Consider the following 12,348-nt stretch of genomic DNA (forward strand, 5'->3'; position numbering starts at 1 on the left):
TGACTAAAATTATTGATGCCATCATTTTTAGTATGAATTTTGAAATAGCAGTCTGTTAAAAATTTAAATGCTCATCTTTTTAAATCTCACCCCATATGTCTACCTCAAATCAGAGTTTTGAAAACTTGGCTTTCTGAATTTTACATTTTCCTTCTACCTGGAAAGTCAGGGATGGCACTGTTTGCTCAGAATCAATTTTTTTCCTTTATTTTTTTTCAGTTTTCTCTACTAAAATATTTGAGATATATTTCTATTTTTAGTAGTAAATTAGAAAAATGCTAATTTTCTTAGACATGCTTTCCTGATGAAAATTTATCAGCTTTAGTCACAGATTTGCACACATTTCTTTCCCTAGTGAATATTTAATTAGCACCTGGACTAAGTATGTTTTCTACTTTATTCAAGTCGGTTCTGAAATTGGAAGATATATTTAGGACTATACAATAAGTTTAATTATTAAAATACCTAAGGTGTATAAAACATTTGAGGAATGTAAAAAAGAATAAATTCTAGTATTTCTTAAATGTTTTTCTGTCTCCTTATATAAACCTTCAAGAACAATAGTCATAAAATTCTAAGCAAATGTATACAAGTTGCTATATCTCTTTTGCCTCATACACCAAGATAGATTAAAAACTGGCTCTAGACAAGGAATGTCCACAATCCCTCTTATTAACATATTTAAGAATCTTAGAACTTTTCCAGAGAACTTTCCATCTAGATGTCAGTGAATGGTGACCCTTCAGGCTTGTGTTACTTTGTGACACCTTGCCTGTTAACTTGGTCTCATTGCTAGAGGACCCAGATTTGACTCTGCATAATAATGAGTAGATCACATAGATGGTTAGGTGGTCCATTCAGGAAAGAGAATCCAGTGCTGTAATCAATGACAGTGCCTGGAGAGGCAGATATCACCTTGGCTTGGGATGGGAGGCTGAGAGTGACACATGAAGTGTGAGGCGTGGAGGTCTGGTTTGAGTTCCTGCTCTCTGACATTGCAGGTCAAGGCGGCCTCAGGCCAGCTCTGCTGGGCCTGCGCTCTGGCTGCTGAAGGGCCCTTAGACACTCTGACTGGCCGTTAGACCCGCAGATATCTAGGAAATCGGAGGTGCGCCAGTTTTAGAGACACAGAAAGGAAAGAGAACACTAAAGATATTCAAAATTGCTTTCTAGATTATGTTCCTGAGCCAGTGTATGAAGTATTAAAAAATAAAAATAAGAGTTTATTTTCTACAGTTAGGCTCACTTATTCTTTTGTTGTGTTTATTTATTTATTTACTTGTCTTTATTGTTGGAAATATTACAGATGTCACACACAACACCCCCCCCCTTTTTTTTTCTACTGAAATCAGACTTCAGTTCACTGTGATAAGAAAGGCCATTATAGAGGATGGGTGAGTCAGGAGGGAGTCATGATATACTTTTAAGCATGTTCAGTAATACAGCTTCTGTTCAAAAATGACCAAAGGGTGTCTTGGAGACATAAGTCAAGTCACATGAGATGACACCATTAGCCAGAAAAAGGACTAAATTTAACCTCGCAATCCCTCATATTCTAACCAATGTTTTATTTATTATTCTTATTATGTCTTCCTGGTATAAGTATTCATCTAAAGTTTACAGAATACCGTCTTGGAAATTCTTCTCCATTTTATACATACATAAAAGCAGCCATACACCTCATGAAGGAAGAATATTAGCAGAATTCATAGGCCTGTTGCTCCTGGCACACAACTAAGTAACAGTGAAGCCTGGAGTGTGAATTGTACTGAAACTGAAGTTCAGTTCCAAGATGTCTAGCGATATGCACTGTGGAACTTACCTAGTCTTCTTTGTGAAAGTGATCAGTTCTACTGTTAGTTTATTGGTGTGTGTATGTGTGTGTGTGTGTGTGTATGTGCAGTACTAAATAATCAAAGGCTTGTTTAAATTATTAATCTTAAAGCCAATTCACATAACTTTTTCTTTTAAGGCCAGGCCAAAATTCCCTGAAGTAGAACAATTGATGTACATACATGTAGTTGTATAATTTAGTCTCCCCAACATAACCATTCTATATATTACCAGTTAAAGAATCTTCAGGTTCCCCATTATTCTTACTGAGTATCTTCAGCTCCTTTTTAGGTAGTATTATTTTAGTTAGGTTTTCTTCTCTTTAAATCAATTTCACACATCACGAACTATTACAATTGAATGGCCCATTTACAAATATAAGTTAATAACTAAATAGTCTTAGCAATTACTTTTAAATAAAAAGAAATATTTGGGGAAAATGTTAAATGCAGCCAGAGATTTTATAGACATCTGTGTCTCCATGAATATTCATAAACCTGTATGTATACTTGTACATGCATATATTTTTATGCAGTCTATTAAGATACTGTTTGAAGATTAACGAAGGAAGTATGCCCTTGCATGTCTGGCTGCTTGAAAAGAAATGATAGAATAAGAGAGACACGGAGAGAGATCAAGTGCAATGATAATCTCCCTTGATAAATGCTTCATTTCTGTTGCAGAAAATAGCCATTGACTTATTCTCCAGTTCCATCTACTTAATTACCATGTGAATAATCTGTAATTACATACCCAGTGTTGTTCTTTAGATTACCTGATTGTGTTTGTTGCTACTATGTATACAACTTTTAGTATAATTAGCCTATAGAGGTTATAATAATTTTTATATTGTGAATATAAAGTGTTATTATGTAATTTAATGGTAATTTATACTTTCTTAGCACAGATTCATTACATTTCACTATTGCTCCTTCTTTTTATATGCAGGAAATCTCAATTGTTATGCTATTCAGGGAGATAAAATGCTCAAAATTTATGAGATGGAATGTCCCACAAGAAGGAAGATTTTGTTGGTAGTAAAATATGCTGGTTCTTGGCATAGTGGACATTATTCAGACTGATTTTGGTTTCTTGTTTTTTTCCTTGTCTTAGACTTTCAATTGGAACATCTGCTCTCTGAGTGCTGATGTCCTGTCTTATATATATTTTTTACTGTTCTTACAGCTCCCTGTACCCAATTAAATACATGCATGTTCCCAGCAAATAATTATGGATCCACCGCTTCCATGATATTCTCATGGTTAAATTACTCATGTTCAAAATGAGAATCAACCATGTTGTTCCACCAGCTTTCCTTTCCATAAATGTCCTTTCCATAGACTGTTCTTGCTGCCACTTACTGGCCAGTCTGGCTATACTCTATCAGACTTCCATTCCTCTCTTCCATCTTCAATCCCTTCCCTATTCCTTCCTCTCCAATGAAATGTTTCCTATCACCTATGTGATCTTCTAACCTGTCTTCCTTTAGTCTACCACTTTTATTTACTCCCCCTTTTCTTTTCCCAATTATCTCCTTTTTTTTATTTCTAAAACCATAGATTAGTTTTGCCTCTTGAACTGTATATAAATAAAAAGTAGTATATTATTTTTGTCCAGTTTTTCCCTCCAGTATTATTCTTGAGTGGCTCATTCATATTTCATGTTTCATCAATCATTTCTCTATCTATCTATCTATCTATCTATCTATCTATCTATCTATCTATCATCATCATCATCTATCTATCATCTATCTGTTTATTCCATTGTTTGAGTGAACCACAGTTTGGATAACACATCTTTCTTGTGTTAACATTTGGATTATTTTCAGGTTTTGGATAGTTCTAAACAGATTGCTATGCACATTATGTACAAGTTATGTGCACATATGTTTACTTTTCTCTTGGCTATATATTAAGAGTAGAAATGCTAGGTCATAAGATGTTGGCATGTTCACATTTAGTAAATACTTTCAACACTTTTTCATATTGGTTGAACCAATTCACGTTCGCACTAGCAATATATGAGAGTTTTTGCTATTTGTGGTCAATTTGGTGGGTGTGCAATGGTATTTTTTGAAGTTTTAATTTTTATTTCCTCAATTACTTATGAGTTGTGTATATTTTCACATCTTTTAAAGCTTATTCTAAAACAGATTTAATTTATGCAGCAAAATTACGTATAATTGGTGAATTGTAGATAAGTCTTTATCATTGTCCTTTAGCACTATAGGCAAGTGCAAACTATTCCTTGCTATAATGTGGTGTAGGGCAATCATCAACCTTCAGAATGTCTCTCAAGTTTTCTCAGCAATATGGTTATAAAAAGAAAGAGGTTCAAGATTTTAGATTTAAAATTACATTTAGTTAAGTCTCACAAAGTTAGTCAAGAAATAATCTATTCAAGTCAAATCAAATCATTTATAACTATTAGAGCAGGGGTCCTCAAACTTTTTAAACAGGGGGCCAGTTCACTGTCTGTCCCTCAGACCGTTGGAGAGCCGGACTATAGTTTTAAAAAAAACTATGAACAAATTCCTATGCACACTGCACATATCTTATTTTGAAGTAAAAAAACAAAACGGGAACAAATACAATATTTGTATTTGCATGTGGCCCGCGGGCTGTAGTTTGAGGACCCCTGTATTAGAGAATGTAGTTTCTCTGCTACTGTGATATTACCTCCATATCATCATTTCTTACACTCTCCAGTTCCCAAACTCTCGTTCCCCAATATCTGCCCCATGGAAATCACCTGGGCCTCATCTCAGATTTATGAATTAGAATCTAGGGGTGGGTGGTGGTGGGACATAGGGAAAGGCACTGAAATCTGTGCTTACATATAAGTCTTCTACATGATTCTGATGAAATACCATTTTGTAAACTTCTGAAAAAAGAAAATTATATGAAGATTTGGAAAGATACATTAGGCAATTTCTGTGTTCCAATAGACAGCTGACCCAAGACCAAATAATAAAATGTAAAGCAACTGGGGGACTTTTAAAAGAGTTCTTTCTAAATAAGAGTTATCTAGAAATCTGACCAATGATTGTTCTTTAGAGAATTTTGCATGAATTGGAGACAGTAGTAGATGATCATATAGGTTGTTGCTAATACATTCTTCTTAAATGCAAATAAAATGCATATTGTGTACAAATAAACAGATTTAACTTTTAGATCTCCAATTCTTTCACTTTTGAATATATAACTCTTCTTGAGTATTGCTAAAACTCATTTTAAGTATAGACTCTTGTAAGCATTGAATATCAATATGGGTACTTGGCATAATGCAACAGAAAGCATGAGATTGCATGAAATAAGTTTCCATAAATATGAAGCAAGTCTGTCAATAAATTTAATTTCTTTCTGATTTAATAAAGGGCTAAATAAATATATAAACATGAGAATAATAAATTATGTTTTAATTTGTCTCATCCACTATAATTGTCTTTGAGCAGGTTAAAGTTTGTAAATTGTGATTTTTATCTCAGCTAATCTCATTTAACATTGCTTCACATTTAGATAGCTAAAAGGAAATTTCTGCTTCCAAATCCAAACTCTGATATCAATTTAATCATTTACTTTGCTTAATATTATTTGTATTGTGAATGTCAACATTTTGAATGTTGTAAATTATAATATATTCATAAACATACATGTAGACATGTCTGCTTTTCAAAAGACAGAGGCTGAATGTCTAAGTACAGAATTAGTGTGGCTATCCCACTAAATGATCTTTGTTTTTATTACTCATGATCAGGAGGTATATAAAAAAAAGAGGTATGGGAATAAATATTTGAGGACGTCTTCCTTCATAGTTGAGGAAATTGTCTGTAATGCTCACTAAGGAACTTCTTTCAAAGCAAAGAGCTCAGACTCTAGGGCGGCTTTCCCTCTGCCTGATGGGCAGGTTGTGTTCTCACCTGGGAGGGGATAATAGACGAGACGTAATGCTATCCTTTCCCACCCATGATGGACCAGCCAGTTTCCCAGGCCACTTTCCCTTGGCGTTTCATCAGAGGCGCACCTATTGTCTGCCCACCTTCCCAGGTCTTAGAAAACCTGCTCTGGCACGTGTCCAGGGGGCTTCTCTCCATCACACCAAGGCCTGGTGCAGAGGGAGGAGTCCCCTATTCGCCATACACCACCCTGTTCTCTGGATGAAAAGTGGTACATCTAAGAAAACTTGAGCATTTCTGCTCATTTCAGAAGAATACTAATATTGCTCCCCAGAAGGAAAGCTAAGGAACCTGTTGACTTAAACTTTAAAATTCAGAAACCAAAGAGTTTGTCAGCTAGCATTATATCCATATAACCCGTTTCCCCTTAGCCAGCTGAAATGATTCCCAACTGAGGCAAAAAGAGGAATCAAATCAATAGCATTATTAGAAATTTCTAGTTCCATGTTATTACAAGCTGTTTTGTTAAATTAATATACATATTGATCAACTGACTTTAAATATTAAATGAAATGGAAACATTTATTGTGACTAAAGAAAAATATCTTGTAATATAATTTTATTTTTCTGTTGTGCATTCTTCGTAGATGTGTGTCACCACTACTGTGTGAATTCTGAATCCTGTACTATTGGGAATGACGGAAGCGTTGACTGTGTCTGTCCAACACGCTATGAAGGACCAAAATGTGAGGTTGACAAATGTATAAGATGCCACGGCGGGCACTGTGTTATAAATAAAGACAGTGATGATATATCTTGCAAGTAAGTGGACATCAATTAATTATTAAAGTATTTGAACCCAAAGGGTTTAGCAGTCCAGCAAAAAACTGTAAAAACAATGTAAATTCTTTTTATTCTAAAATATGGTGACTATTGCATCCTTGTGTTTTTGTGGGGGTTTTTTGCTGGAGATAAAGTTCAGTTCATTTAAATTAAATCTAAGTTATTCAACACCTGTTATGCACATCGTGTGAACATGAATATTAATCATGTAATGATATGGTCAGATCATTCCCTATATAGAATATTTATAATAGTAAGCAAGAAATAGTAAAATGCAACATACCTTTAGAAAGCTATATGTAATATTCCTAAATTAGGATAGCTCAGGCTTTTAATTGTTTCATTATTAGTCTCTACAGTGAGTATTGGCTCTCTGTTGTCACTAAATGATCCTTTTGGGGGAGAAGCAAAGGACCTGTCTAATGGAAACAAACATTACGTGGGTTTTTTTTTGTTGTTGTTGTTTTGTTTTGTTGTTGTTTTTTACTTTGAACATAAAAATAAGGAAAAGGAATAATGTTTCCTGGGGAGCAACTAAAACAAAAATGTCCAAGTTACACTTTGGTTACATTATCTTTTGCCCTTTGGCTTCAAGGTCAAGTGAATGGAAAACAGATCATCGCAGCTAAAGGGTAATGTCATTCAGTCTCTTCATGAAACGAGTTTATGCCACTGAGGTTAGAGGTCAATCCTCACTCCAAACTTCTTTCAACAACCTTTTAAAAGAAGAACTTATAAAGCACTGGACTTATATACCACTTGCCTTGCTTAGGAGCTAATAAATGATGATATGAGACAGAAAAGCAGGCCGTGAGTGTTCCTGCCACAGCTCCCGCCACCACAGCTGTGCGAGGGCGCCAGCCCTGAGTTACGGTGCTCTGCCAAACAAGGCCCATAAAACTTTATTATCTACAGCATCAACATTTTTCTCTTTTATTTACTCTCATTTTAGAATTTACTCTAAATATGATTTGTGTTATCATCATGAATGTCATTTACGCAAACCCTTTAATTGGTTTGTGTGAAAGTACCTTATTTTTTCTTTAAAGTAAAGTAATTAAAAATATGACTAATTACAAATATGTGCCTTTGGTAAGTACATAAAAGCAAAATGCATTTTCATATAAACTGCCAAAATCGTGTTTACTTATTAAGCCCGTCAGTTCTTTGTGATGAGACTTTAGCCTGCCAGAGCTCTAATTCAATTAGTGGGCGTATGTCTTTCTTCCTGTCCAGGGCACCATCTCAGGAATGCGCTGTAGAGTCCTCTTCACAACCCATTCCATCCTCACAGGGCACTATGGCCCTCACCTACGGCAGGCTGTGAGGCAGGTTCCCACTCAGTTTACCTTAGAAAGTTCAGACAGAGTCACATGTTCTGTCTCCGTTACGTGGGGAAGTTCCATGAGAGGAAGGGAGGGCGGGACTCTAGGGCATCAGTGCTGCCTGCTCTACAGGGAACTTGGCTCTGCCGACCTAAACACATGAGCCTTATCACTCGAGTAGGCTATTGAGGTTCAACATATACTCCTGACTCTTAAAAGATCTTTTTCAGAAAAATATATGTAAAAATAGGTAAATAATAGTTGGTAACAATGAGTAGATAGTGGAAGTTTACAAGTAGGAGTATAATACTTGATTCATTAGACAGACCATAAAACTTACATGCCAAACAGGACTCCGGGTATGCTGAAATTATTAGGCGTTTGTTTTCATTTCTAGGATATGCTTTATCTAAGCAGTGAATGAAGTTTACAGTGATATTGGAATTTGTTTCAGATGTAAAGAACTGATACTAAAACAGAAGCACAAACGAGTTAACGTAAATCTTTTAAGTAGGAAAAGTCCAGCTGCTATGTATGCTTGTGATTCCTAATAGGTGTGTTTCTAATGTGTAGCCTATGAACTGTCAATTAGAATAGATACTCTGTCAAGTATAATGAGCATAGAGATAACATGGCGCTAATTGAATTTTTTTTCTCCCCTGTAAATCTAAGTAAATGTTGATAAAGAAAGATTTTTTCATAATATTTAGTAATTGACACAATGGCTTTGATGTTGATTGCTATGGTATTATTTTTGTCTGCTGGATAACTACTAATTAACTTTTGGAAAATGATATATAACAAACTGTCTGTGCATGTGTGTGAGACATATGTCTGTAATAAACAAAATTATGATAAAAACTAGCATTAGAAATGTGAACTAGCCCTAGCCAGTTTGACTCAGTGGATAGAGCATCGGCCTATGGACCAAAGGTCTCAGGTTCCATTCTGGTCAAGGACAAGTACCTTGGTTGCAGGCTCCTCCCTGGCCCAGGCCCTGGTTGGGGTGTATTCAGGACACAATCAATCTATGTGTTTCTCTCACATTGATATTTCTCTCTGTCTTTCCCGCTCTCTTCCCCTCTCTTTAAAAATCAATGAAAAAATATGTTCAGGTGAAGTTTTTTAAAAAATGAACTGTACTCTGATGCATTATAATGATTTGGATTTTTGTGTTTTTAATTTGAAATATGTACAAATTTCTGTCTTCAATTGAGAATTCAAAAAAAAAAAACCTTTAGGAGAAAGAGGCAATGTCTTTTATTACTTGTGGAAGCAGAAGTTTAAGAGCAATGAATAAATATGCATTTTTTTGTTTTAAAAGCTGGTATTTGGTGTATAGTTATCTTTCGTATGGAAAATCACTTCATGCATAATGAGCTATTTTTCTCTTTGATGTTGTACCTTTGACAGAACAAGAAACTAACTTTCTGCTCTTTGATTTTTAAGGAGGGTAGGCATGGAGGACAAGGATCAGCCCCCTCAACCCACTTACCATACAGACACCAATACCGCTGAATATGTGTGAATTTGTATTCGCATGCCTTCATAGATTATAAAGGATGTGATAGTCTCTGTTGAATCTTGGAAACTTTAAACCACTGCCTCTCCCTCCATATTTGGTTCCACTTTCTTTATCTCCAGTTCACTCATTGCTTCTGTTCATCTTAAAAAGAAATGATTTTAAAATTCATCTCTTTAACAATATTTTTAAATTAAGCACCCAGAAAAAGTTATAAGCAGTTTAGTCCATTTCTTGCTTCTCTGCCAACCACATGAAGTCCAACAAATATGCGCAAAATAAATGAACTCCAGGATTGCTAACCAATATTTCAGGCATCTAACCTATCATTGGCAATGGCCCTTTGATGGATGTACTGTAGTAGATATCCATTAGGGAAAGGGTCAAAGTGATCAATCAATGATATTGCAGCCTGATTTCTTTGTCAAGGTTATGTCTAGATTTTTTGTGATATCACTGATTGCTTCCTAGCACCTAGTACTAACATGATCTCACAATCAAAATATTGGCAGGATGTGTTATCATTCTTAGTTGGTCCCAGGATTGTATAATTCTACTACCATACTTCTTATAGAAGAGGTCCCTTGGAAATTTGGAATGCAAATGCAGTTTTTTTCTGTTTCCCAAACAATTTTTAATGTCCAACATAATAGTACTTATTTATTAATTTAAAAATATAACATGGCAAATAAGAAATTTGCTTTTTCCTATTATTATCATACTTGTTTCCCCCCTGTAGCAGTAGTCATAGTTTATTCTTATCTCAGACATGTAAATATGCCATCTATTAGAATCATTTCCATAAGTATTCCATGTAAGTCTACTTCATTACTTTGTTGCTATATTGCATATTGTTCCTATAACAGTACTATTTATTTTTGCAATGGACTGCTCCGTGTTTTGTTTTGTTTTTGTTGTTGTTAGAATAAAAATGTTTACATTAATTGCAATACATATTCAAAGAAATGCAGTGGGGTATATGTGATTACAGCATAATCCTATACTTTCTTACAAAATATGAAAACTAAAACTCAATAATTCTTTGGATTAGATTTCCAGATTAGAAGGAGTAGATGAGGCATTTGCCTCCGGAGTATATGATCATATGGTTTATAATTCACACTGATCTCACCAAATTCTAGTTATAGGAAAAGGGAATAAGATATTGAAGATAACATCTCCTCAAAGTGTAAGTGATAGGAATTAGAGTATATCTTTTTCACACATATATCTAGCTAAATTAAATTTTTATATAAAGCAAATGGGTTGAAAATTTGAAAGTTACCAAAATAATAATTTTATCATTATTCTGTTAAAAAATATTTGCCTTTAACAAGTCTGCCTTTCTGAAAACTTACTTTTGGCCAGCCCCTGCATGACTCCTCTATGATGAATATTATCATGTGCGGAGAATTTGTGTCAGCTTTAAACAATGATGATGCCAGTAATGATGAGATTTCTTTTCCTTTGTTGTTGCAGCTGCACCAATGGAAAGATTGCCTCTAGCTGTCAGTTATGTGACGGCTACTGTTACAATGGTGGCACATGTCAGCTGGACCCTGAGACAAATGTACCTGTGTGTCTGTGAGTATTTTACAACTTTGTGGGCTTTTAATAGTATGACTTTGGTTGTACATGGAATCCCTGCTCTATTGTTCTCCTTTCTTGGGGGGAAATACATTTTAAATAAATATTTCATGGACACCTTTGATCAGGTATTTTCTCTCATTGGATCTTGTGCTACAGAATCTCCTCCTTCATCAGTTGGCTAGTGACTTCATAAGGAGAACTCATTTAAATTTTAGCATCATACCCATTTCAGACATTCATAGATTTTTGAACTTGGAAGTGTTGGGGGAACTTGTTTTAGTTTTATTGACTTTATTCAGATATTTGAAACCCAGACATGATCCTATTATGAATACTTCAGTACTTAAGGTCATTTTTTTCAAAAGATTTTTAGGTATAGTTGCAGGTGTATAATGCTTTTGATATTTGTATTAATTTTAATAGTGTTGTACTATGCAGACCTATTAAGCCTTGCTCCTTTGTAATACATTAACTCGAACCTGGGTTTCTAAATGTTTGGAAAGTATCGGAGATTCTGTGCTTTAAGAAAATCTGGAATTTATTATTTCCTCCTCTCAAATAACTAATGGTCCAGAATGGACAACTTGAAATAAAGCTATTCAACTTATGTGTCCTCTACTTTGAGTTTTCCTTTATCCCTGCTTGACCAGAAGGGTAATGCCCACATAAGACCCATGCCCGCATTCTGTACCCACCTCGTCAGAGTAGCATGTGATGAGTTTGTATGAGAGAGAAGTGAGCGTACCTGAGAACAATGTTAATCACATATTCTGTATGAAGTAAATTTGAAACATATTAACAAAAAATACCAAGTCAGATGCTTTATTTAGCTGTATTTTACTGAAATTCTGCAGATGCTCTGTGGGGTTTAAAAGTCAGCGCTGTGACCAGAAAGAGAACCCTTGTGATCACTACTGTCAGAATGAGGGGATTTGCACTTTAACTGCGTTTAATGAGCCGAGATGCAAGTAGGTTTAACCTTCCACTTACCGCTCCACTTCGTGTGACATCATTTCAGGCCACAGTCCATTGGCTTAAATCATGAACATCCACGTGCATTTCAGTGTATACTTAATCCCCGGGCTCATCTGTGTCATACACACTTAACCTGTGCTTCGCTCACCGACAATTGTATGCACCATAGTCAGAAAGCCTAGAAATGTAATGGAGGGAATGAACAAGTTCATGAAACTGTCTAATGGAATATATTAGTTATACTAGTGCTTTTAAAGAGAAGTGTAGAAGCAGGTATTTTTAGACTCTATCGCTATATACCATATTTGGAGTGGTAGTTCTTATTTAGTAACTGACTTTTCACTTCAAGTACTGATGAAAAATAC

The 12,348-nt window shown here is 35.0% G+C and overlaps 1 protein-coding gene across 1 annotated transcript in view; it reads left to right on the top strand.

Moving 5' to 3' along the window:
- The window catches only part of LRP1B (LDL receptor related protein 1B), a 1,379,523-nt gene that overhangs the window by 1,327,141 nt on the left and 40,034 nt on the right, over window positions 1-12,348 (top strand). The window contains exons 85-86 of the mRNA XM_036320679.1: window positions 6,376-6,550; window positions 10,898-11,002. Of these exons, the coding sequence (XP_036176572.1) occupies window positions 6,376-6,550; window positions 10,898-11,002 (280 nt within the window). The remainder of the gene's footprint in view (window positions 1-6,375; window positions 6,551-10,897; window positions 11,003-12,348) is intronic.

The sequence above is a fragment of the Myotis myotis genome, unplaced genomic scaffold, assembly GCF_014108235.1.
Source record: "Myotis myotis isolate mMyoMyo1 unplaced genomic scaffold, mMyoMyo1.p scaffold_m19_p_8, whole genome shotgun sequence".
NCBI lineage: Eukaryota > Metazoa > Chordata > Mammalia > Chiroptera > Vespertilionidae > Myotis > Myotis myotis.